General features: G+C 35.3%; 1 protein-coding gene across 1 annotated transcript in view; it reads right to left on the reverse strand.

Moving 5' to 3' along the window:
* The window catches only part of LOC131978699 (receptor tyrosine-protein kinase erbB-4-like), a 643,267-nt gene that overhangs the window by 140,075 nt on the left and 477,027 nt on the right, over positions 1-26,165 (reverse strand). The window contains exons 12-14 of the mRNA XM_059342409.1: positions 23,784-23,983; positions 13,594-13,726; positions 4,523-4,616 (exon numbers count right to left, since the gene is read on the reverse strand). Of these exons, the coding sequence (XP_059198392.1) occupies positions 4,523-4,616; positions 13,594-13,726; positions 23,784-23,983 (427 nt within the window). The remainder of the gene's footprint in view (positions 1-4,522; positions 4,617-13,593; positions 13,727-23,783; positions 23,984-26,165) is intronic.

Below are 26,165 nucleotides of genomic sequence, written 5' to 3' on the forward strand. Positions count from 1 at the left end.
GTTACCCTGGGACATTTCCATTATACACAGCTTGACAAGTCACACACACACACACACACACACACACTCTTGTACGTCTATCTTTGTGAGGACCCTCATTGGAACAGTGAATTCCCTTGCAAGGTTGTAATAGTTTTGGATTTTTCATTAGTTTTAGTTTTAATTTTGTCGTTTGTTTTAATAAATTTTTAGTGAGTTTGCTAGCTTTAGTTTCGTATTTATTTATTTTAAATGCTTTAGTTTTAGTTTAGTTTGTATTAGTTTAATTTAAAACACTTAAAAGAGGTGACAGTAAATTTTGCCTTTATTTCCTTTGTCTTATCCATCTTCATCGTGTATGAAAAAAGTTGACAAAGACGGAAATGAAGGACATTTTCACTATAATTTTAGTTAGTTTTGTAACCACACAATACAGTTTCAGTTAATTATCATTATCATGTAACCTTTAACCCTTAAAACATCACTTTGCAAAAATGTCCTCACTCTGTTGGTTAAAAACGTGTTCTGGTCCTCACTATGTAGGAAGTACAAGAACACACACACACACACACACACACACACACACACACACACACACACACACATTCTTGTCCTTCTATCTTTGGGAGGACTATGTATTCATCAAATGCATTACCTTAAAATCAAGTCTTAACCCTCAAACAGGCCTTTAAAGAAAAAATGTCCTCAGTTTGCTGGTTAAAGCCACTATGTAGGAAGAACGAGAAGACACAAACACGCATTCTTGTACTTCTATCTTTTTGAGGACACATCATTAATGCAATGCGCACACACACACACACACACACACACAGACTGAAGTACTGCACAGTACTTGTACATGGAAATGATATGGTACTAGAATAAAGACCTTTTTTCAAACAGCTGTTGAAAGTCATATAGAAAGTCACACATATCTAAACTTTGATATACGAATCCTGAAACATTTTCTAATTAACTTCTTGAGATAAATGAATATATCTGCTTATGAAAATCATTACAAAATACCTTGACTGCCTTTTTTCTCAAACTCCTGGAATTGAGCTTCAGGTTTCTGCACTATTTTATTCTCTTTTTAGCCCCCACCTTCTCATCCCGTCTCTAAGAAGTCGGGCATCGGGGTTGCCAGGTATCAAGCTGACAGCCGAGACAATCAAACCAACGAAACTCCTCCAAAAACAACAACAAACACGCTCGTCTGAACCCAACAACCAACAACCAACAACCAGCTCAGGCCTCTCTCTGCTTCCCATGTTTGCACACTTGCACGCAAAAACACTCCAGTAGTTTGGAAAAACAACTACACTACAAAAAAAGAAAAGTTGGGCGAACTCAAAATTTCAAGGCAACAAACTTCGATAAAATTTTAAGTTGGACAATTAAACTAAATATTTTAAGTTTTGTTTTTTAGTTTGCTTAACTCTGAATTCTGAATTTTGTCAACTCAACTGTAAGTTGCACTAACTTATAATTTACATTGTAATAACTTGTCAGCTAATATTGCGACCACAATTTTGAGTTAGCATTGATACGCTAATGGCTACTCTTGTAGCTGTAACAAGCAGCGCCGCTAGCATCAGTTAGCCGCTAGCATCAGTTAGCCGCCAGCATCAGTTAGCCGCTAGCATCAGTTAGCCGCTAGCATCAGTTAGCCGCTAGCATCAGTTAGCCGCCAGCATCAGTTAGCCGCTAGCATCAGTTAGCCGCCAGCATCAGTTAGCCGCTAGCATCAGTTAGCCGCTAGCATCAGTTAGCCGCTAGCTTTTGCTAATGACCGAATTTCACCGCTTTCCCGCATTTCACAACAAAGAAATAAGAGTTAGCAGAACTATTGTCCCTTGTTGTGAACCCCAACTTAAAGATATAAGTAACAACAACTCACAAACTTGTTTTTGAGCAGACAACTGGCTTCCTTTGTTGTGCTAACTTACATTATTGCCCTAAATGTCAATAATTTATATTTCCAGGTTTTACCAACTTAAATCACTGTTGTAGGCCAAAAAATACAAGTTGGCTTTTTTGCAGTGCACTTCTAAACTATACTGGACCAAGTGATGAAGGGTGTGATGGGACACAAAAGACAGCACATGGCCCCTCTGGCTCGCATCTGTCGCAAATCATCCCTCTCTATCAAACGGCCAGATAAGATTTTAAGAGAAAGCGCAGGGTCAGGGGCCTCATGTGTCTGTGGGTGCACAGACATGAAGGTCAGGGATTTTCTTTTCCACTTTTGCTTTTTTTCTAATGTACAGCTGCTACCAAACACTATTTCAAAGAGTTCCTATGCTTGTGTAAGGCCTTGTGCAATGCAAAAGTTTGTTTTTTTGAAGTTTTTCCTCATCTTAATTTCCTTTTTTTATTATTGTTGTATGATTACCTTGTGATTGGTGATTTTAAATTTTTTGTCCAATGTATTTTCTTCTTGTTGTTTTATTTTGTTGTTGTCAGTATGAATTGTATTTGATATGTTTTATTTCTGTTGTACAGCACCTTGTAGCTTGTTTTTGAAAGGTGCTATATAAATAAAGTTATTATTATTATTATCTAAAGTGAGGGTGAAAGATATGCTTTTTACATTTACATTTAGTCATTTAGCAGACGCTTTTATCCAAAGCGACTTACAGGAAGAACAAAAGCAAACGATGAAGGTATAGTGCAAAAAGAGCTATTAGTGCATCAATAAGTGCTAGTGACAATTCTTTAAGGAGTAGAATTATCTACATTATACATTATCTACATTATCTACTATCTTATATTATATTTTAAAGCTCTCTGAGGTAAATCTGTGATTTCGGGCTGTTTAAACTGAATTAAAGAGCATAAAAACACAAATAGATCAACTGTAGAAAAGGCTGACCCTGAATAATTTTTGATGGTTAACGTAAAAAAAAAAGTCAGATTTATATGTGCATGTCCTGAATACAAAGCCACTGCTAATTAGCATGCAAAATACTGCTGATCTTCGCCAAAACAATCACTTTTACCTTTGACTCTTAACATGAGACATAATCGATGGCGCAGCTGAAAGGCACGTTGACTGCTAATACAATAATTAATCACCGTCTGAGATGACCACAGGGAACGTCTGCAGCTCTGAGTCCTTCTCTTTGTGGTGAGTGAAGTAAATATAAAGCCTGGAACTCTTTTATTTAGGGCTCAACACCGAAAAAAACAACTATTTCACCCTTTCAGCTGGATCTACCTTCAAATTTAGTGATTTTTCTGGGATTTTTTGGTAACATGAGCAATATCAATCTCTTAAAAATAAAATGAATCATGTTGGTTTTTCTTATAATTTACAAATCCTCTTAATGTTTGCTTGCTTTTTACCATCACATTATAAACTAGAGTAGCCTTGGCTCCGTAGCTTCCAGCTTCAAAACAGATGAGACTGTACACTGTAAATAATAATCTGTTTAATTTACGGTAAAATATCAGCAGCTGTGGTTGCCAGAACTTGTTGATTATTAAAACAATATGCATGAATGAAAATTCTTAAGGACCCCCTTGAAGCAAATTTAAGTGGATGTGTCTCATGTTTACTTGCCTATTTAAATAGGCTTTAAATGCAATTGCACCACCTATAAAAATGTCTTTATGGCCTGTCTAAATCAGTGTACCTGGCCAAGAAATAGATGTAGCTAAACTGGTTGCAGCAGTTACAAAGTACTCTCAGGAAAACAAACAAACACAAAAAATATATATTAATAATAAATGCCAAATAATAGAAATGTATGTATATAATGTGTATAGAATGTATGTATATTTCAGATTTTTTCATATTCGTTATTCTGTTTTTCCATATCTATGTGTCAGAATCTTGAGCTACACTGTAAAAAAAATAATCTGTTTAATTTACAGTAAAATACCAGCAACTGTGGTTGCCACAACTTCACCATAAAAATTACAGTGAGTGGGGTTTCTACTCTAAATTTGAATGTAAATGTCAGCAAAAACTGCAATTCAGACTGAATAATCCCGTTATTTTTAGGGTAATTGTGTCATTCATTCACACATCATGGTATTTCTCCATTAAATGAGATTATTACTGTTGTTAATTACATGAGTATGTTTTATTTTCGCAGCAAAACTGTGTGTTTCCTACAGTTTATGACAGTAAAAGTTAAAAGTTTTGGGCTATTATTTGATTTATGGTAATTAAAAGTGTCTATGACTAGGTTTATTGAGGTTTATTGTGTACAATATGGTATTCTTCCTTTAATTTTACTTAATTTACCTTTACAGTAAAAATTAGCGTTTTCAAAACTTTTGTACTATTCCTTGATTTACGATATTTTATTTACAATTTTTTAATTTCATCCTTCAATGATGAAATCACGCCACTTTTTTGTTATTCATTTAAATGATATTCCTCTTCAATGAATAGTAAACAGCAAATATAAACAAACCACAAAACACAGCAACCTTTATAATATCCTGTCTACATTAAGTTGTTACTGTATGTGAGATAAATGCTTCACAATGACTGTTGTTGTCATATTGTTTACAGCAGCAGTGAACTTACCGGACCGTTGCAGGTCAGAGAGTCGTCGTCAGCTCGCTCACACTGACCATCACACTCCACACACACCGAGCCGTTGGCGTACTCCCTGATGTCCCTGAGAGGAGGACAGGGACAGACAGAGGGACAGACAGAGACAGACAGAGGGACAGACAGAGACAGACAGAGGGACAGACAGGAGGACAGGAGGACAGACAGAGAGTGATACAGGGAAGTGAAACAGTTTTAGTGAAGAAGAACAATAACATGTTGACATGTTACATAGTGTAGAAAACACTTTATGAGAATGAGATCGCCTCTGTATCACTTGATCTAATCATTCAGTTAATTTGAATTAGTTTTTAGAGCGAGTTTGCTAGTTTTTGTTAAGCATTCATTTTTTTTTTTTTCGTTTTTATTAGTTTAAGTGTTAGTTGTAGTTTTTTTGTAATGGGGTATTTGTTGGGTGGGAGATTAAAAGAGGTTACAGTAAATTTTGCCTTTATTTCCTTTGTCTGATCCATCTTCAAAAAGTTGACAAAGACGAAAACGAAGGACATTTTCACTATAATTTTAGTTAGTTTCAGTTAGTTTTGTAACCACACAATACAGTTTCAGTTAGTTCAAAAACTCGTATTTTTATTTTCATTTCAGTTAACGAAAATGTTTTTTCAATTCTAGTTCTCGTTATTTCGTTTTGTTTTCGTTAACTATAATAACTTTGTTCCCGAGCCCCTTAATTAACCCTTAACCGTCACCATGACAACTAAATGCCCAACCCTAACCCTAACATAAACCTGATTATAGCCTTTAACCCTAAAACAAGGTCTGAAATCTCAAAAAAGCCTTTAAAGAAGTGAGGACCGGCCGAAATGTCCTCACTCTGTCGTTTAAAAACGTGTTCCGGTCCCCACTATGTGGGACGTACAAGACACACACACACACACACACACACACACATTCTTGTCCTTCTACCTTTGTGGGGACTCTGTATTCATCAAATGCACACGGAGATATACACATGCATCTTGGCTAATTAGCTGACTGTAACAGTGAAACCACCATGCAGGGGGTCGGGGCCGTTGGAAGGGCCAGTATACCTGCGAGGGGTGCAACGCTTTCAAAAATCTATTAAATTAAGTGCCTTGTTATTCAATTTCTGAAATCCCCTTATAATAGTAGAACACCAGAGTGGCCTCAAAAAGTCATTAAATCTGACCACAGCGCGGCTGAGTTGGCACTTTGCCTTTGTCACTACAGGACAAGGAGAACGACTTCTGGCTCGTTCTTTTCTGGTCAGGAGGGAAAAAAACAGAATGTTCCATCTCAGCAGTGGAAAAAAAAAATGTCGTCGGTGGCCCAGTGGGATCTAAATCAAATTAGTATTAATTATGCTTCATCTGGCCTTCATAAAACCTTCCAGGAGGCAGGGGAGGGAAGCCTTTGTCTGGGTGTGTGGCGGTTGAAATAATAAAGGCTGCAGTGGAGCTGGAAGATATCCTGACACGTCAGACTTATAGCTGGAGCATGATGTTCTGCTGGCTCCCGCCTTTCTGTCTGTTCAGGCAGAAGTTCTAGACCTTTTTGAGTCGCGACCGTCAATTTAACATGCAGGTTGTCTCACTGAACAGAAATCTCACACGCACAGTTCAGATCACCCGAAAAAGACACAAAATGACCAATAAAAGGGAACAAAATGACCAAAAAAAGGAAACAAAATGATTAAAAAAGACACAAAATGACCAGAAAAAGAAACAAAATGACCAAGAACAGACACAAAATGACCAAAAAAGGAAACAAAATGACCAAAAATGACACAAAATGACCAAAAGAGACACAAAAAAGACACAAAATCACCAAAAGAGATATACTCTTTTTGTGTCTTTTTTGTGTCTTTTGTGTCCTTTTTTGGTAATTTTGTGTCTTTTTTTTGGTCTTTTTGTGTCCATCAAAGTCTTTTATTATAATATTTATAAGGTTTATTATTCAATGTGTTGCTGTATCTTTGACCCTTAACACAGCTATTCTCAACCTTGGGGTCGAGACCCCAATTGGGGTCGCGAGATGATTTCTGGGGGTCGCCAAATCATTTTGGAAATCAGCTCTGTCTCCACTGTGTTAAAGTGTTTTAGTCGTTTTGTGAGGTTTTTTTTTTTGGTAATTCTGTGTCTTTTATTGGTAATTTTGTGTCTTTTTTAAAATGATTTTGTGTCTTTTTTTTGTAATTTTGTATCTTTTTTGGCCATTTTGTGTCTTTTTTGGGTAATTCTGTGTCTTTTATTGGTAATTTTGTCTCTTTTTTAAAATGATTATGTGTCTTTTTTTGGTCCTTTTGTTTCTTTTTTTAAAGTTATTTAGTGTTTTTTCTGTCATTTTGTGTCTTTTTTGTCATTTTGTGTCTTTTTTTAGTCCTTTAGTCCAACATAAAATGTGATTTTGAATCTTTTTTTTACTTTCAAAACACTATCATGCTCAATAAAGAATTGTAAATGTTGCAAATGTGAACAAAGGTGTCAAATCTAACATATAAGAGGGTTCCATCCAGTTCTATCATTTGATACTAAATCTATTTGAGCTTGTCTCCAGTTTTACTTGGTATATCATCATCAAACTGAAACTGGCCTCATGGAGTTTACAGCCAGAACTTTAGAGGTAAATTTACAGTAGGGCTCCACGCTGCTTTGTTTTCTAGTCTGGATGGAGGCAACAAGTCTGGATTATTTGGAGCTTTTGGACACTCCACAGGGTTAATAATGTTGCTGGATTTCTACCAAACAAAGGCACAAACAGTGATGAAACATTGAAAGAACAAGTGATGAGACACACAGTGTGGCCGTGCTGGGTGGGGCTGCATTCAGTGAAGCTCTCTCTGTGATTGGTGGGTGGTGGGTGGTGGGTGGTGGTGGGTGGTGCTCTGTGCAGGTGGACAGGTAGGCAGGGCGTGGCCCCGTGCGCAAGCAGTGACTGTGACACGCAGTGACACGCCTAGCCCCCCTGCCCTAACAGCACCTCTGGTCCTCCTCAGTCCTCTTCAATGGGGCCACCAAAGACTCTTTTTATCACTAAAGTTAACCCTGTGGAGTGTCCAAAAGCTCCAAATAATCCAGACTTGTTGCCTCCATCAGACTAGAAAACAAAGCAGCGTGGAGCCCTACTGTAAATTTACCTCTAAAGTTCTGGCTGTAAACTCCATGAGGCCAGTTTCAGTTTGATGATGATATACCAAGTAAAACTGGAGACAAGCTCAAATAGATTTAGTAGAAAATGATAGAACTGGATGGAACCCTCTTATATGTTAGATTTGACACCTTTGGTCACATTTGCAACATTTCAAATTCTTTATTGAGCATGATAGTGTTTTGAAAGTAAAAAAAAAAGATTCAAAATCACATTTTATGTTGGACTAAAGGACTAAAAAAGACACAAAATGACTTAAAAGACACAACATTACCAAAAAACACACACAATGACCAAAAAACACACACAAAATGACCATAAAAAGACACAAAATGAATAAAAAAGACACAACAGACACAAAATGAGAAGACAGAATTACCTAAAAAAACCCACAGAATGTGTCTCTTTTGTACATTTTTTGTCTTTTTTGGTCATTTTGTGACCAAAAGAAGATGTAAAAAGACACAAAATGATCAAAAAACACACAAAAAGACAACAGAAAAAAAGACACAAAAAAGAAAAAAAAAGACACAAAAACACACAAAAAGACACAAAAAGACACAAAAAAGACAAAAAAGACACAAAAAGATATAAAAAAAGACATAAAATGACCAGAAAAGACATAAAAAGACGAATGTAAACACAAAAAAAGACACAACGTAAAATGACGTAAAATCACCCAAAAAACCCCCACAAAAAGACAAAACCCCCACCAAAAAAAGACAAAAAGAAAAAAAAACACCACAAAAAAGACACAAAAAGTTTTTTTTTTATCTTGGTAAGAACCAAATAATCATCAGGTCACTCTGCTCGGGCCAGTTCATCACTGCTGGCAGCTTTAATTTATCTGGTTTTAAGAGTTATTTCCTTATTTTAAGTGTACAACATGCTTATTTCTAGATTTAATAATCTTAATTTGAGAAAGCATGTTTCAAGCATTTCTGCGAGACAAAAACCGAGACATGTAAATGGTTATTAATAATTCTCCCCGGGGGAGCAGGTCCCCTCACCGTCTCTATGAGCAGAGGAATGAATCTAAAGTCAGGGGCCCCCTGCTGCTCTGAGACTCTGCGGGGGCCCTTTACACCAGAGTTACCACCACGTCTTTAATTGTTCTTTTCACCCTGCAGCTCTTAAATATTATCCTCAGTAAACAGAAAATGACTGCTGGAGTTGAAAGCTGCAACAAAGAGCCTCGGGCTGTTCTTGAACTGGGATTGAAGTTTTGATGAGCAGGTTGTCTTCCAACAATGGATAATTATTAAATTTCATCACTCTCATTAAGAGCTGAATAGGACGAGTTGATTCAGGTTTGTATGTTTGTCCTTGATTTGATCAGTGAACCACATTTCTCTGCTTCTTTTCCTCCTGCAGGGCTGCTGCTGTCAAGAGCTTCATATAGGAATCAGTTTGATCTCTGAGAACCTGCAGCTTGTTGCACAAACACACCATGTGGATGACTTTAAAGGAGCAGAAACATTAGTGGAGTTTCTGCTTTAATCAGAGGATTAAGACCAAGAAGGAGCAAGAATTCTCCACCAGGGACGCTTTTTATATGAGTTTTATATGAATGGCACTTTACCGTGCTGTGTGTGGAAGGTCCCTTTAAGTACTGTTTTGGGTAATTTAGTGTCTTTTTTTGGTAATTTTGTGTCTTTTTTAATAACTTTGTGTCTTTTTTTGGTAATTTTGTGTCTTTTTTAATAATTTTGTGTCTTTTTTTTACTAAATTTGTGTCTTTTTTGGTAATTTTGTGTCATTTTTTTGGTAATTTTGTGTCATTTTTTGGGTAATTCTGTGTCTTTTTTAAATAATTTTGTGTGTTTTTTGGTAATTTTGCGTCTTTTTAAAATAATTTTGTGTCTTTTTTGGTAATTTTGTGTATTTTAAAAATATTTTTATGTCTTTTTTAAATAATTCTGTGTCTTTTTTTGTTAATTTTGTGTCTTTTTTTAATCATTTTGTGTATTTTTTAAATAATTGTTTGTCTTTTTTAAATAATTTTGTATCTTTTTTGGTAATTTTGTGTATTTTTAAATATTTTTTGGTCGTTTTTTAAATAATTCTGTGTCTTTTTTTGGTCATTTTGTATCTTCTTTAAGTAATTTAGTTTTTTTCTGTCATTTTATGTCTTTTTTTTGTAATTTTGTGTCTTTTTTCTGCCATTTTATGTCTTTTTTGGTCATTTTGTCTCTTTCTTTAGTAATTTTGTGTCTTTTTTTTGTTATTTTGTGTCCTTTTTTTGGTCATTTTGTGTCTTTTTTTATTAATTTTGGGTCTTTTTGGGGTCATTTTGTGTCTTTTTTAAGAATTGTGTGTCTTTTTTGGTCATTTTGTGTCTTTTTTGGTAATTATGTGTCTTTAGTAATTTAGTGATTTTTCAGTCATTTTGTGTCTTTTTTTTAGTCATTAATGTCTTTTTTTGATCCTTTTGATACTGCCTCCAGCGGCCCCCAGGTAATTTGAGTTTGAGACCCCTGTTCTAGAGTTAAATTCACTTCAGTTCACGTTCATCATTCACAAATTTGAATTTTGAAGTTCATGTTCCAAAAAATAAAATGGTCCACGTTCAGTTTGTTCACTCCTCAACTTTATGTGTTGTTCCAAATTTGCTGTCATTCTGACTTGTTTTTTTCACATCCAGTGGCCTTATTTGAATACAAATGTAAACATTTTATGTTAACATCTATACTGACAGATTTAAAAACCTTTTCTAAATATTTCTGTACCGCTATAGAAGTAATAATAATAATAATAATGCATCGGTTTTATATAGCGCTTTTCAAAATACACAAAGAGTCACCTTTTTTAACTGGAGACTCTCAATGCGTCCATAGTTTCTGGCAGTAAATTAGAGCTTCCGCAACCACGACACATTGAGCTGAGTCACAAGTTAACAAGGTCACTTATTAAAGCACAACACCAGTCATTATTTTATCAGAAGAGAACTAGAGGAGGGAAACACTTTCTGATTAAAAACCCCAGCAGCATGCCGGGTGCTGCACAAGGTTTGTTAACCGTCACTAAAGTTAACAACACTCATATTTGTAAAACTGATGATGCATTATAATGTAATTTTATAGCGTTTTTTATTGAATCCAAACTGCAACCTCCGGAGAAAATGAACAAGGAAAAGTTCAGTCACAGGTCTGAGTCTGATCAGAAGACACTAAAACTAAACTTTCTAGTGCACTGCAAAAAAATAAAAGGGTCTAAATACAAGATAAAAACAGTAAATCTGAGGGAAATGATCTTAGATTTTATTATATCTTATCTAAGATTATTAAATCTAGAAATAAGCATGTTGAACGCTTAAAATAAGAAATTAACTCTTAAAACATGATAAATTATCGAACACTTCTAAATCCAAAGTTTTTTTTTATCTTGGTAAGAAACAAATAATCATCAGGTCACTCTGCTCGGGCCAGTTCATCACTGCTGGCAGCTTTAATTTATCTGGTTTTAAGAGTTAATTTGATCATTGTGTCTTTTTAATGGTCATTTCACGTCTTTTTTGTTCAATTTGTGCCTTTTTTAGTCATTTTTACATATATTTTTGGTAATTTTGTGTCTTCTTTGGTTAATCTGTGTCTTTTTTTAGTCATTTCTAAATATATTTTTGGTAATTTTGTGTCTTTTTTGATCATTTTGTGTCTTTTTTTTGGTCAATTTGTGTCTTTTTAAGTCATTTTTACATATATTTTGGGTAAATTTTATGTCTTTTTGTATCATTTTGTGTCTTTTTTGGTCAATTTGTGTCTTTTTAAGTCATTTTTACATATATTTTGGGTAAATTTTATGTCTTTTTTTATCATTTTGTGTCTTTTTTGGTCAATTTGTGTCTTTTTTAGTCATTTTTACATATATTTTTGGTAATTTTGTGTCTTTTTTGATCATTTTGTGTCTTTTTTGGTCAATCTGTGTCTTTTTTTAGTCATTTCTAAATATATTTTTGGTAATTTTGTGTCTTTTTTTTATCATTTTGTGTCTTTTTTGGTCAATTTGTGTCTCTTTTATTTTTTTTTACATATATTTTTGGTAATTTTGTGTCTTTTTTGATCATTTTGTGTCTTTTTTGGTCAATTTGTGTCTTTTTAAATCATTTTTACATATATTTTGGGTAATTTTTCTGTATTTTTTCATCATTTTGTGTCTTTTTTGGTCAATTTGTGTCTTTTTTAGTCATTTTTACATATATTTTTGGTAATTTTGTGTCTTTTTTAGTCATTTTTACATATATTTTTGATAATGTTGTGTCTTTTTTGGTCTATTTGTGTCTGTCAAAGTTTTTTTTTATCTTGGTAAGAAACAAATAATCATCAGGTCACTCTGTTCGGGCCAGTTCATCGCTGCTGGCAGCTTTAATTTATCTCGTTTTAAGAGTTAATTTATTATTTTAAGTGTTCAACATGCTTATTTCTAGATTTAATAATCTTAATTTGAGAAATCTTGTCAAGGTAAATTATCTGTCCATGCAGCAAGATCATTTCCCTCAGATTTACTGTTTTTATCTTGTTTTTAGACACACCCAGTTTTTGCAGTGTGTGTTTCCTAACAGTAGAGTTCATGTGTGAATGTGTGTGTGCTGTAGACTCCATTAGATTTCCTCTTGGCAGTGACACAGTGCTGTGTTTTCTCTGCTGGTTTGCTGGGTGACATGAGGGACACACAGGTTGCTCCATCAATTCCCAAAGCACTCATTGGTTACCATGGAGACCTGAGAAACACTTTAAATTGCACTAACTGCATATCTCCAAGGTCTGTGACGGACCATGCTGTACAGTGTGATGACGTGGAGCAGAGCTGAACCTGTTGATCTCTGGAAAGCTTTTTTATTGTCGACCCAGCAGAGTCATGGTGAGAGGAGCAGAGATCCATGTTGATAATAACAATATGTGCCAACAGCACAATAAGGAAACTGGCTGGATGTTGTCATTGTCATTGTCACTCTGATCAGTTCGTTGCTGCTTGCAGCTTTAATTTGTCTCTTTTGTACATTTTTGGTCTTTTTTGGTCATTTTGAGACCAAAAGAAGATGTAAAAAGACACAAAAAGACATAAAATGACCAAAAAAGAAACAAAAGACGTAAAATGACCAAAAAAAGACAAAAAAACAACACTAAAAAAAGACACAAAAAGAAAAAAAAACACCACAAAAAAGACACAAAACGTTTTTTTTTTTATCTTGGTAAGAAACAAATAATCATCAGGTCACTCTGCTCAGGTCAGTTCATCGCTGCTGGCAGCTTTAATTTTTTCATTTCATCATTGTGTCTTTTTAGTGGTCATTTTTACATATTTTTTTGGTCAGTTTGTGTCTTTTAAGGCCATCTTGTGTCTTTTTAATGGTCATTTTGTGTCTTTTTTGGTCAATTTGTGTCTCTTTTAGTTTTTTTTTTGATATTTTTTTGTAATTTTGTGTCTTTTTTGATAATTTTGTGTCTTTTTAGTCAGTTTTACATATAATTTTGATCATTTTGTGTCTTTTTTGATCATTTTGTGTCTTTCTTGGTCAATTTGTGTCTTTTTTATTAAAAGCCAACTTGTATTTTTTGGCCTAAAACAGTGATTTAAGTTGGTAAAACTTGGAAATATAAATTATTGACATTTAGGGCAATAATGTAAGTTAGCACAACAAAGGAAGCCAGTTGTCTGCTCAAAATCAAGTTTGTGAGTTGTTGTTACTTATATCTTTAAGTTGGGGTTCACAACAAGGGACAATAGTTCTGATAACTCTTATTTCTTTGTTGTGAAATTTGGTCATTAGCGAAAGCTAGCGGCGCTGCTTGTTACAGCTACAAGAGTAGCCATTAGCGTATCAATGCTAACTCAAAATTGTGGTCACAACATTAGCTGACATTTCATAGCAGCCTTTTCTTTTTTTGCAGTGAATGTGTGCATGCACATGCATAACTCACCCTTGATAAAGGTTGCAGGTGTCCACGCAGGTGCGTCCACGGCTGAAGTGTCTGCAGGAGAGACACTGGTCTGGGCCGGGACCCCAACAGCCCGAGTCCGAACACAGCGGGTCACACACCATGCGGCCCTTAGCTGCTCAATGCACACAAGACACAGAAAGAAAGAAAGCATATGAAGGAAAATCATGCAAAATTACTAAAAGAGACACAAAATTACCAAAAAAGACACAAAATCATTAAAAAAGACACAAATGACAAAAAAAAAAGACACAAAATTATTAAAAAAGACACAAAATTACTAAAAGAGACACAAAATTACTAAAAAAAGACACAAAATTACCAAAAAAGACACAAAATTATTAAAAAAGACACACAATTATTAAAAAAGACACAAAATTATCAAAAAAAGACACAAAATTACCAAAAAAAGTAATTAAAGGGACCTTCCACACACAACACGGTAAAGTACCATTCATATAAAACTCACATTTAACTTTCATATCAAGGTGGGGGCCACAAAATATCGTCACGAGGGCCACAATTGGCCCGCAGGCCGCGAGTTTGAGACCCACGATCTAGAGTGTAGTTCTGCTGCGATGACTCAGGGTGAATAATACAGAGAGTAAATACTACATTTCCCCATATTAACTGGATATAAAGTGATCTGAAATAGTCAAATTATTCATGAAAGGCACAGGGTTAGATGTACTAAAGCATAAGCAATTTGCGAGGGTTCATTTTTGCATTAATGTTCTCTGCCTCCAGAGAGAAGCTGTTAATTTGCAGCGGTCTATAAAAGGTGTTTTTGTGGCTAGCACTCTCCTAAACAATGGCAGCAATAATTGCAGCAAGACAGAAGAACATGTGTAGTGCTTAAAGACGTGCACAAGGATTACAGTAGTGCAGAATAAATTGTCAAACAATATGCACAATAATTACCCTAATGCATTTAAAAACATGGAATTAATGAGTTAATTTCAGTCAAAGGCCTGTGATAGGTGACCAGTGTGAGTGTATATGTTCTATGTTGTGTGTTTCTATAGATTGTCTCCATTAATGTGTGTACAGTGGTGTGTGATGTGGCTCAGAGGAGCTAAGGGAAGGAGAAAAGCTGTCCTGCCTCATTAAAAAAACTGCTGAGTCAACAGTGACAAAGCACAAGTGGGACCCTGAAAGCACCTGCAGATGCCATGCAGACTTGTTGATTTCACTTGGACAGAAATCAAACCTGGAACTTTTTTCTGGGTGTTTGAAGGCTTGAAACACAGCTTTTCTCATCATTTTTGGTATCAAAAGACCGAAATATAGAGATATTGAACATATTTTTTGGTCATTTGGGGCCTTTTTTGTAATTTTGTGTCTTTTTTTTTGTAATTTTGTGTCTTTTTTCTGTCATTTTGTGCCTTTTTTTTAGTAATTTTGTGTCCTTTTGGTCATTTTGTGTCTTTATTTTGGTCATTTAGTGTCTTTTTTTGGTCATTTGGTGTCTTTTTTTAGTAATTTTGTGTCTTTTTTCTGTCATTTTGTTTCTTTTTTTGGTAATTTTGTGTCTTTTTTGATCATTTTGTGTCTTTTTTCTGTCATTTTGTGTCTTTTTCTGTCATTTTGTGTCTTTTTTCTGTAACTTTGTTTCTTTTTTTTGCAATTTTGTGTCTTTTCTTTTAGTAATTTTGTGTCTTTTTTCTGTTATTCGGTGTCTTTTTTTAGTCATTTTGTGTCTTTTTTGGTCATTTTGTGTCTTTTTCTGGTCATTTCATGCCTTTTTTTGTAATTTTGTGTCCTTTTGGTCATTTTGTGTCTTTATTTTGGTCATTTTGTGTCTTTTTTTAGTAATTTTGTGTCTTTTTTCTTTCATTTTGTGTCTTTTTTGGTAATTTTGTGTCTTTTTTCGGTCATTTTATTAAATCATATTGAACATTTAAAACTAAAGATTTTCGGTAACACTTCACAATAACCCTCATTTATAAATGGTAAACAGATAGTATATTACTACTATAATACTTTTTCCACCACTGTACTTAGGTGATAAATCAAGTAGAGTAGGGTAGTTTTTTGTCATCGACTTTCATACAATCAGACTTCTTTTTGCAGCCAGTGGAGTCTCCCCCTGCTGGCCATTAGAAATAATGCAGGATTAAGACATTTGCACATTGGCTTCACTTCTCAGACTCTCCAATCCATAGCTGCACATAGCACAAGTATTTCTCCCTGTTTGGATAGTCTTGTAAAGCCATTATAAAACCCACCTTTGATTCATAAAGAGAGAAGCATTAAAAATGTTCATTCAGCGTCTCAACAGTCTGAATCTGTTCTCTCTGTATAACACCAACAGACTCAGGACATTATTACATCTGCTCTGCTCCTTTCTCTCCTCATGTCTGGATCTCTTATCTCGTTCTCTTTTGTCCCCCTTCAGCACTCATTTCTACAAAGGTTGCTCCATCTGAGAGCGTTACAGACACAGAATGAGAGAGAGGAAGTCACATGGTGACACCACTGCAGATACACTCCCAACTTTTATCATCCCATATGCATCTATCATGGATTCCCTCTCATTGATGGATTTTGGAGCAGACTCTTCTCTTCTCCATAGCTACATACATGCTTATAAAAAAGGACCCTGCTGTTTTTTCACGCATGTAAGCCAGCGGCTATGCTTCAGTGTCAGCCATATCCATGTTCGGCATGCTTAAAAATTCAGACAGGAGGATGCAGATACATGGAAGGAAAAAGAAAACAGAAATCGAGTGTTTCCTTTGAGGGCAGAGGATGAAAGCGTTCCCTTCGACAAGAAACAAAACCACCTCTGTTGGGCTTCCAGCGCCCTAGGTAAACTGACCATGCAGAGGGAAAGATGAGGAGAGGGAGGAATGATGGGTGATGGGAAAAAAAAAGGAAATAAACAAGGCGAGAGCAGAGGTCGGATGGCTTTATAACTATACAGCACTTGCAAGATCAAAAAGAAAAAAACACAAAATGACCGAAAGGCATAAAATGACAAAAAAAAACACACAATGACAAAAAAAGACACAAAATGACTAAAAAAAGACACGAAATGACTAAAAAAGACACGAAATGACAAAAAAAAACACACAATGACAAAAAAAGACACAAAATGACTAAAAAAAGACACAAAATGACTAAAAAAGACACAAAATGACTAAAAAAGGAACAAAATGACAAAAAAGGCATAAAATGACTAAAAAAAACCCACAAAATGACAAAAAAAGACACAAAATGACTAAAAAAAGACACAAAATTACTAAAAAAGACACGAAATGACTAAAAAAGGAACAAAATGACCAAAAAAAGACACAAAATGTCTAAAAAAAGGCACAAAATGACAAAAAAAGGCACAAAATGACAAAAAAAGACACAAAATGACTGAAAAAATACACAAAATGACCAAAAAAGACCAAAATGACTAAAAAAAGTCATAAAATAACTAAAAAAGACACGAAATGACTCAAAAAAAGACATAAAATAACTGAAAAAAAGACACAAAATGACTCAAAATGACAAAAAAAAGGCACGAAATGACTAAAAAAAGACACAAAATGACCAAAAAAGACACAAAATTACAAAAAAAAGAAACAAAATGACTAAAAAAAGACACAAAATGACAGAAAAAACCACCTCTGTTGGGCTTCCAGTGCCCTAGGTAAACTGACCATGCAGAGGGAAAGATGAGGAGAGGGAGGAATGATGGGTGCTGAAAAAAAAAGGAAATAAACAAGGCGAGAGCAGAGGTCGGATGGCTTTTTAACTATACAGCACTTGCAAGATCAAAAAGATAGCAACTTCAAATGTTCTGACGAGGCTGGAAAACAAAAGTCCGTCGGGCTCGAACTGTCAGGAGCCTCTCTGAGTCCCACAGGAGACAGGAGCACATGCTACGATGATGATTCAGATATAGATATCGTCATGGAGACAGGGATGGAGAGAGAGAGAGAGAGATGGGGAAATAAGCAGCCAAATCAAAACAAATAGAAATAAAAGTAACAAGTGAGCAGAACAAACAGCTATCTCCAAAAGCTCCAAATAATCCAGACTTGTTGCCTCCATCAGACTAGAAAACAAAGCAGCGTGGAGCCCTACTGTAAATTTACCTCTAAAGTTCTGGCTGTAAACTCCATGAGGCCAGTTTCAGTTTGATGATGATATACCAAGTAAAACCGGAGACAAGCTCAAATAGATTTAGTATCAAATGATAGAACTGGATGGAACCCTCTTATATATATATATATATATATATATCACATTTAATGTTGGACTAAAGGACTAAAAAAGACACAAAATGACCAAAAAAAGACACAAAATTACCAAAAAGAGACACAAAATGACTAAAAAAGACACAAAATGACCAAAAAGACACAAAATGACCAAAAACAGATGCAAAAATTACCAAAAAAAGACACAAAATGACCAAAAAGAGACACAAATTTACCAAAAGAGACACAAAATAACAAAGAAAATACATAAAATGACCAAAAAGACACGAAATGACCAAAAAAAGATGCAAAAATGACCAAAAAAGCCACAAAAATGACCAAAAAAGACACAAAATGACCAAAAGAGACACAAAATACCAACTGTGGACTCTAAAATTTAACTTCTTCACAATTTTTCAGACATTCTGACTGATTCGACCTCTACTTTGTGTGAAGTGACTAAAATATATGATAAAGGTGTAATTTGTCCGGCCCCAAAATCAGCCCCCACACACCCACCCAGAGCTGAGGAGAGCTCTAATCAGCCACAATGATTCAAATCAACACTGGAGGTTAATAACACATGTTCCAGCTGCAGCCTTGGAGACATTAGTGAGACAGGTTTGGTTCTCTGGTTCTTTACTGAGTGCATTGACGGGGCTTATGACAGGACACTTTCCATCCTGAGATTTGACCTTTTGAAGCGTAGGAACAAAACCCAAAATACATTCTCTCTGATGTTTTATCCCAAGGCCTGCAATCTAAAAACGTCATTATAAAATGCTGACATTTTCCTGCTAATGAGCCATCACTCAGCAGGAAGTTTAAGGAGCCTCTCATCAGCTCTGGGATTCCCTTTTGTCAAATATTTACCCTGATGAAGTTCCAGGAGCTGAAAGCTTGTCATTAACATTTATTCTTTGGACCAAAGTGAGCACATCTTTCTTCTAAAAGCATCAGAAATGTGTGGTTGTCTTGCTTTATCCACACCGTGGGTAAAAGGAGGAAGATAGAGATGGAGAAAGATTATAAGGCTGTTTCCACTAGAGTCCAATACCCGGAATGAGGCGGGTCTGACCCGCAAAACGGCCCTAATTTGAATACGAGCCGTCCTGAACGGTCTTTTGACTGGATTTTTTGTGTCCCTGTAGAAGAGCAGGGCCATTTTTCTCCCCTGAAAAAAGCCTGGTTGCTGATTGGATAGAACGCTAAGCAGGATGTTGCCAACTTAGCAACTTTGTTGCTATATTTAGAGACTTTTCAGACCCCCTTAGCAACTATTTTACAAAAAAGCGACTAATGACAAATCCACAACTTTTTCTGGTGTTGTTGGAGACTTTTGGAGACTCATTCTTACTCCCTTAGTGTCCAGTCTGCAAATTGTTAACAGGCTAACAGTTAGCTCTGTAGCAGTACAGTGTGTATGTGCTGCTTAGCGATCTCTGTTTGTTTACAACAAGCCCCGGACACTCTGTGCACAGTTAGCGATGCCGGTTAATTCATGACCACTATGTTTATGATCAGCGGAGACTCTGTGCATAATTAGCCATGTTGCTTTGTTTATGGTCAGCTGCTGATGTTGTGCACAGTTAGCGACGGTGGCCACAGTTGCCTCTCCTGTGTTAAATCTGTCACGTATGGGACGTGGAAACTGTCACTAAGCGATTATGCGACGACCCAGACACAAAATGACCAAAAAGAGACAAAATGACCAAAAACAGATGCAAAAATGACCAAAAAAGACACAAAAATTACCAAAAAAAAAGACACAAAATACCAACTATGGACTCCAAAATTGAACTTCTTCACAATATTCAAATTTTTTTGAGATGTACCTGTAGTTGTGTTCGCTAACTCTATAGCACAAAGTACTCAGTGGATAGAAAGTGCCAGTGTAAAAACTATCTTTAGCTTTCTTTAATACTTTATGACATTTCTATATCACTTCGACTCTACACACTGAATAAATAGTCACATGCAGTCACTTTCTCCTCTTCGCTGCCCTGCAAGGGTGTGAGACCTGCCCTTTTCCAGTCCCTGCTAGGCTCAGTCAAGTGTGGACACACACACACACACACACAGTTGCACACACGCAGAGCCATGTCAAGGAGAGCAGTGTGTGACTCTTGAGTCTCGCCCAAGTCTTCAAAGTCACTGAAGAGAGAGAGTGTGTGTGTGCGTGTGTGTGTGTGTGTGTGTGTGTGTGTGTGTGTGTGTGTGTGTGTGTGTGTGTGTGTGTGTGTGTGTGCCCAGCACTGAGGAACTGCCCAGGGGAAACGAGCACATGAACAGCGAAAAGGGGCCAACTCAATAATGCAAATACTGGCTCATTAATGAACATTATACATAAATGAATAATGTCTTAACACTTGTGGCAGTGATATAATAAAAGCTCTTCCATTTTTAGAGACACAATTTTTGTCTCATCACTTCAGATATTTGGCTAATTTAATTTCTCTCCTTCTCCAAATGGCTCTGTTGGTTAATTAGACTAATTATGTGATTATTGTTTCCAGTTGTCTTTAGAAATTAGTGAGATAAAAGCTTCCACTGGTGTGACAGACGGAGAATAACGGGAATGACAGACGTGTTTCTGCTTATCGTACGTTCAGTGTTGATGCAGCTTTCTGCAGCATCACAGTTAGAGTTAGAGCAGGGATGGGCAACTTAAATGCTGCAGGGGGCCACAGTTTATCATGGACACTACCACAGGGCCACATATAGGAGCGTGCACTAAACCAGATATGATGAAACTTTGGCTATTTTGTCCATTTTTTAATCCTTTTCATCCTGCCTGTATACACCACTTAAAAAAATACCTAAATACCATGTTGGTGTATTTTTTCCACTTATATGACCTGAAAATATTGATTTTTTTTATTCTGACTTACTGGATCAACATTTGGAACAAAAAATAAACAAAGAAAAACCAACATAAATGTGATCTTGTGATTGTGTGTGATCCTGTCATCAAGTCTGGTTTTTATTCTAATGGGACTCCATTTTATTTGTGTCTTGTTTAGCGTAACAATTTTGGTCATTTTGTTTCCTTTTTTTGGTCATTTTGTGTCTTTTTTGATCATTTTGTTTCCTTTTTTTGGTAATTGTGTGTCTTTTTTTGGTCATTTAGTGTCTTTGTAGGTAATTTTGTGTCTTATTTGGTCACTTTGTCTCTATTTTGGTCATTTTGTTTCCTTTTTTTGGCCATTTTGTGTCTTTTTTGGTAATTTTGTGTATTTTTTTTGGTCATTTTGTGTCTTTTTTAGTCATTTTGTGTATTTTTTTCATCATTTTGTGTATTTTTTTTGGTCATTTTGTGTATTTTTTGTCAATTTGTGTCTTTTTTGGTAATTGTGTGTCTTTTTTTAGTCATTTTGTGTCCTTTTTTGGTCATTTTGAGTCTTTTTTAGTCCTTTAGCCCAACATAAAATGTGATTTTGAATCTTTTTATTTACTTTCCAAACACTATCATGCTCAATAAAGAATTTTAAATGTTGCCAATGTGAACAAAGGTGTCAAATCTACCATATAAGAGGGTTCCATCCAGTTCTATCATTTGATACTAAATCTATTTGAGCTTGTCTCCAGTTTTACTTGGTATATCATCATCAAACTGAAACTGGCCTCATGGAGTTTACAGCCAGAACTTTAGAGGTCAATTTACAGTAGGGCTCCACGCTGCTTTGTTTTCTAGTCTGGATGGAGGCAACAAGTCTGGATTATTTGGAGCTTTTGGACACTCCAGAGGGTTAATAATGTTTACAGTGCAGTAACTTAACATATTCCATGCTCAAATGCATGTATAACAGTATAAATAGGAATACAAAAGGTTTGAAGCAAATAAAAAATAACCACTTACTGTGATTTCTTTTTTTGTCAGTGTAAGAACAGCAGACTAACATTAATTTCAAGAAGTAATTTTGTGCATTTTTACACTGAACTTTTAAGATTTCATGCTCAAATGCATGTAGTTGTACTGAGGGCCACTTCAAGTGAGGGTGCGGGCCGTATGTGGCCCCCGGGCCTCCAGTTGCCCATCCCTGAGTTAGAAGAAGAGCTACTTCCCTCATACAGAAAGTGCAGAATATTTAAGTATAGAATATATTTCTTTCCCTAGAAACAATCCACTGCGAGCGTCGTTTTAAGAGTCAAAGTTGAAATCGTGTCAGGTCAGCAATCACAAAATTCTGTCAAACATTTAGATTCTGAGCCTAAAAACAATCTCAAACATATTTCTCTCCATAATCTTTCAATCTGTAACCTATTTAGAAATGTGAGCACATTTGTCGAGCAAGAAACAAGAAAGAAAAGCCTCTCGATGGAGCCTGGAGCTGCACCAGTGATGTTGAAAGCGAGACTGAAACACAAAGACGACACGCAGCTTTACAACACTGAGCCGTGACTGTTAATGCTCCCATTTTGGGTTTCTGTCTTACATTTTATCAACTTTTTAAAAAATGTTTTTTGGACTCTGGATTTAAGATTTGAAGAGACAAAAATGGGAAAGTGGTTAATGATGTTTGTGAAGAGCACACATCTCTTCCAGGATGGATAGAAAACAAACCGGCTGGTAAACAAGATGAAGCTCTCCTCTTTAATCTTGACAACAGGTGTGTTTTTATAAATATATTGGGTTTTTAAATGATGCTGTATCTGTTATCTACAGAGGTGGAAGTTTTTTAAAAATGCATTCTTTCTACTGAGCAGCAGGGGGCGACTACACTGGTTGCAAAAGAATTCTGATTGTATAAAAGTCAATGAGAGAATGACCCTGATACAGTTTCCCATTAACTCTATGGAGTCTGGGGTTATTTTGTCCATTTGTGAATCCTTTTCATCCTGCATGTGTCTTTGTTGGTCATTTTGTGTCTTTTTTAGTCTTTTTTTGGTCATTTTGTGCCTTTTTTTAGTCTTTTTGTGTCTTTTTTAGTCTTTTTTTTTTTTTTACATTTTGTGTGTGTTTTTAGTCTTTTGTGTCTTTTTTGTCATTTTATGTCTTTTTTTAGTCCTTTTGTGCCTTTTTTTAGGCTTTTTTTGGTCATTCTGTGCCTTTTTTTAGTCTTTTAGTGTCTTTTTTGTCATTTTGTGTCTTTTTTTACACTTTCATAACACACTTATGTCTTGTTCAGCATTTGCACCTTGCTATATATATATACAGTCATGGAAAAAATATTAGACCACCCTTGTTTTCTTTAGTGAAAACAAATTGTTCATTGTTCATGTCTGGTACAACTAAAGGTATATTTGTTTGGACAAATATGATGATAACAACAAAAATAGCTGATAAGAGTTTAAGTTAATAGCTGATATGTAGATGTTTTCCATGGTTGAAAATTTGATAATAACCAAAATAATTATCTATAAAACCATGTTAAATGTCTAGATATCAGCTCTGAAATTAAACTGTTATCAGCTATTTTGTTGTCAGCTATGTTGTTCCAAACATATGTACCTTTAGTTGTACCAGGCATTAAAACAAGCAAGATAAGACAAAACAAAGGTGGTCTAATATGTTTTTCCATGTGTGCGTGTGTGCGTGTGTGTGTGTGTGTGTGTGTGTGTGAGTGTGTGTGTGTGTGTGATCAAATGTCAAGTTTAAATCAACCAAAAGCATTAATTTAATATTGCACAAGTACCCAAAGTATGTATATATATATATAGATAGATAGATAGATAGATAGATAGATAGATAGATAGATAGATAGATAGATAGATAGATAGATAGATAGATATTTTGGGTACTTGTTCAATATTAAATTAATGCATTAGGTTGATTTAAACTTGACATTTGTTCCAGATGTTCTGCAAGCTGCATATAGATGTTTCTGTCCAACAGCGTGGATTCAAACTGGGGATGATCTGTTTTATGTCTCTGTTTCTGTGTCTTAAACCTGTTTCATGGTGAAGCAAAGCAAACTATTCTGATTGACCTCTGGTTGTGTTTTGATGCTGAGTTAGTAGTTCTCCAGGTAAACTTACAGCACTTCTGAGGGCTCTGGTTGTTGCGGATCAGAACCTTCTGGTTGGGGGCTCGGAACAGCCGGGTCCAGTTGACCGTGTTGTAGTAGCAGAGCTGGCTGTTCTCTGCGATGTGGACGTTCCCGGCGCTGATCTCTCTCAGAGACTGGAGCTGCAGAGACGAGATGCCCTGCTGCTTCAGCACCAGGAGGGAGATCCCACTGAGAGGAGGAGGGAGGAGGAGAGAGGGAGAGGGGAGGAAGATGAGAGGAGAGGAAGAGGAAGAGAGGAGATGGATTTATTTCACAGGGTTTGATGTCCACTTTTTCATTTTTTATCACGCTATCATGTGACCTTTTTAGGAAGCTTGTATTTATCTATGACACATGGCTTTATGTCAATAATAATAATAATAATAATATTGATTCTGCACTGGAATCTATCTATCTATCTATCTATCTATCTATCTATCTATCTATCTATCTATCTGACACAAAATGACCAAAAAAAGACACAAGATAACAAAAAAGACACAACAAAAGACACAAAATTACCCCAAAAGACAAAAAAAAGACATAAAATGACCAAAAAAGACACAAAATTACCAGAATCTATGTACACCAAAAAAACAAAAACACAAAACTAAATGAAAAAATGCAAAAAACTGAAAAAAATCACACGAAAAACATTAAGCACAAAAGATTGCATTAAAAAATGCTGAATGCAAAATTCAATAAAATCTCTGCAAAAACTTCAGTAATATCATGTTACACTTGGTCGAGGTGGTTTTTACCTTCGCTGAAAAAGACTTGATGTGCTTAATGTGACATGGAAACTGGTGGAAAAGCCAAAAAAACCTGATCGGGACATCTCTACAAATAATGTTCATGTGCAAATGCAATTCTGCAGCATATCTAACACCATGTGGCTCTGGTTTGGCACAAATTGTACTAGCAGTTAAATATTTGAAATGTTAATATTGACAGCTATTATCAAACCCTTTCACATCCATCCTACATCCAAACTTGACAAGTCCTAATCAGCACTCGCTGAATTTCAAACACTAAGGAGAAAAGCTGCATTTGAATTTTTCCTGTGAGTCATATGGGAGCGGATTAGTGTAACACGGCAACATGGCAACAGGCATATGGCACACGGAGCCGTCTTGTTTATGCTCTCACAGTACTTTGAAAAGAAAAGCTTGAATCTGACAGCAGCTTGGTCAGATGGTGCAATTAAATTCTGGAATATGCTGCTTTGAAACGGGAAAGATATATCAATGCAAAACACATGCAATATAATGAAAAAACAGACACATACTATTGGATATATACATACACTGTAAACCGTTGTTTTTACATTAAAAAAAACTGGCTATTTCCGTAAAAAATACAGTACATATGTCAACATCTTTACAGAACAACTTGTAAATTTTACATGCTAAAACTGTAGTAATTATAAAAAAAAATACATTTTAAAGTTGTAGATTATACCGTCCTTTACTGCTAATTTAACAGGACGATGCTGCTTTTATACTAATTGTTTATGCAAAATTTACATGCAGATACATTGTGCATTGAATACCAGTAAATTAACATTCAGTTATTATTTATTCTACACTGAATACGAAGTATTTGTACAAGTTTTTCTGTAAAGTTGTTTACATTTGTGCTGTATTTTTTGCTGAATTATTCTGGTAACCACAGTTGCCTTTTTTTTCTGTAAAAGCTAATTTACTGCTAATTTAACAGGATAATGCTGCTTTTATACTAATTATTTATGCAAAATTTACATGCAGATTTTATTTATGCAAAATATACATGCAGATACTTATTGTGCATTGAATACCAGTAAATTAACATTCAGTTATTATTTATTCTACACTGAATACCAGTAAAATGTACAAGTTGTTCTGTAAAGTTGCTTACATTTGTACTGTATTTTTTGCAGAATTATTCTGGTAACCAGAGCTGACATTTTTTTCCTGTAAAAGCTAATTTACTGCTAATTTAACAGGATGATGCTGCTTTTATACTAATTATTTATGCAAAATTTACATGCAGATTCTTCTTATTGTGCATTGAATACCAGTAAATTAACATGCAGTTATTATTTATTGTACACTGAATATGAAGTATTTTACAAAGTTTTTCTGTAAAGTTGTACTACTAATTATTCATGCAAAATTTACATGCAGATTTTATTTATGCAAAATGTATATGCAGATACTTATTCTGCATTGAATACCGGTAAAATGTACAAGTTTTTCTGTAAAGTTGTTTACATTTGTACTGTATTTTTTTGCAGAATTATTCTGGTAACCACAGCTGACACTTTTTTCTCTGCAAAAGCAATGCAATTTTTTTTACAGTGTACATTAACACTTATTCTCCACTACAGCCT

Source organism: Centropristis striata, chromosome 10 (assembly GCF_030273125.1).
Source record: "Centropristis striata isolate RG_2023a ecotype Rhode Island chromosome 10, C.striata_1.0, whole genome shotgun sequence".
Classification (NCBI taxonomy): Eukaryota; Metazoa; Chordata; class Actinopteri; order Perciformes; family Serranidae; genus Centropristis; species Centropristis striata.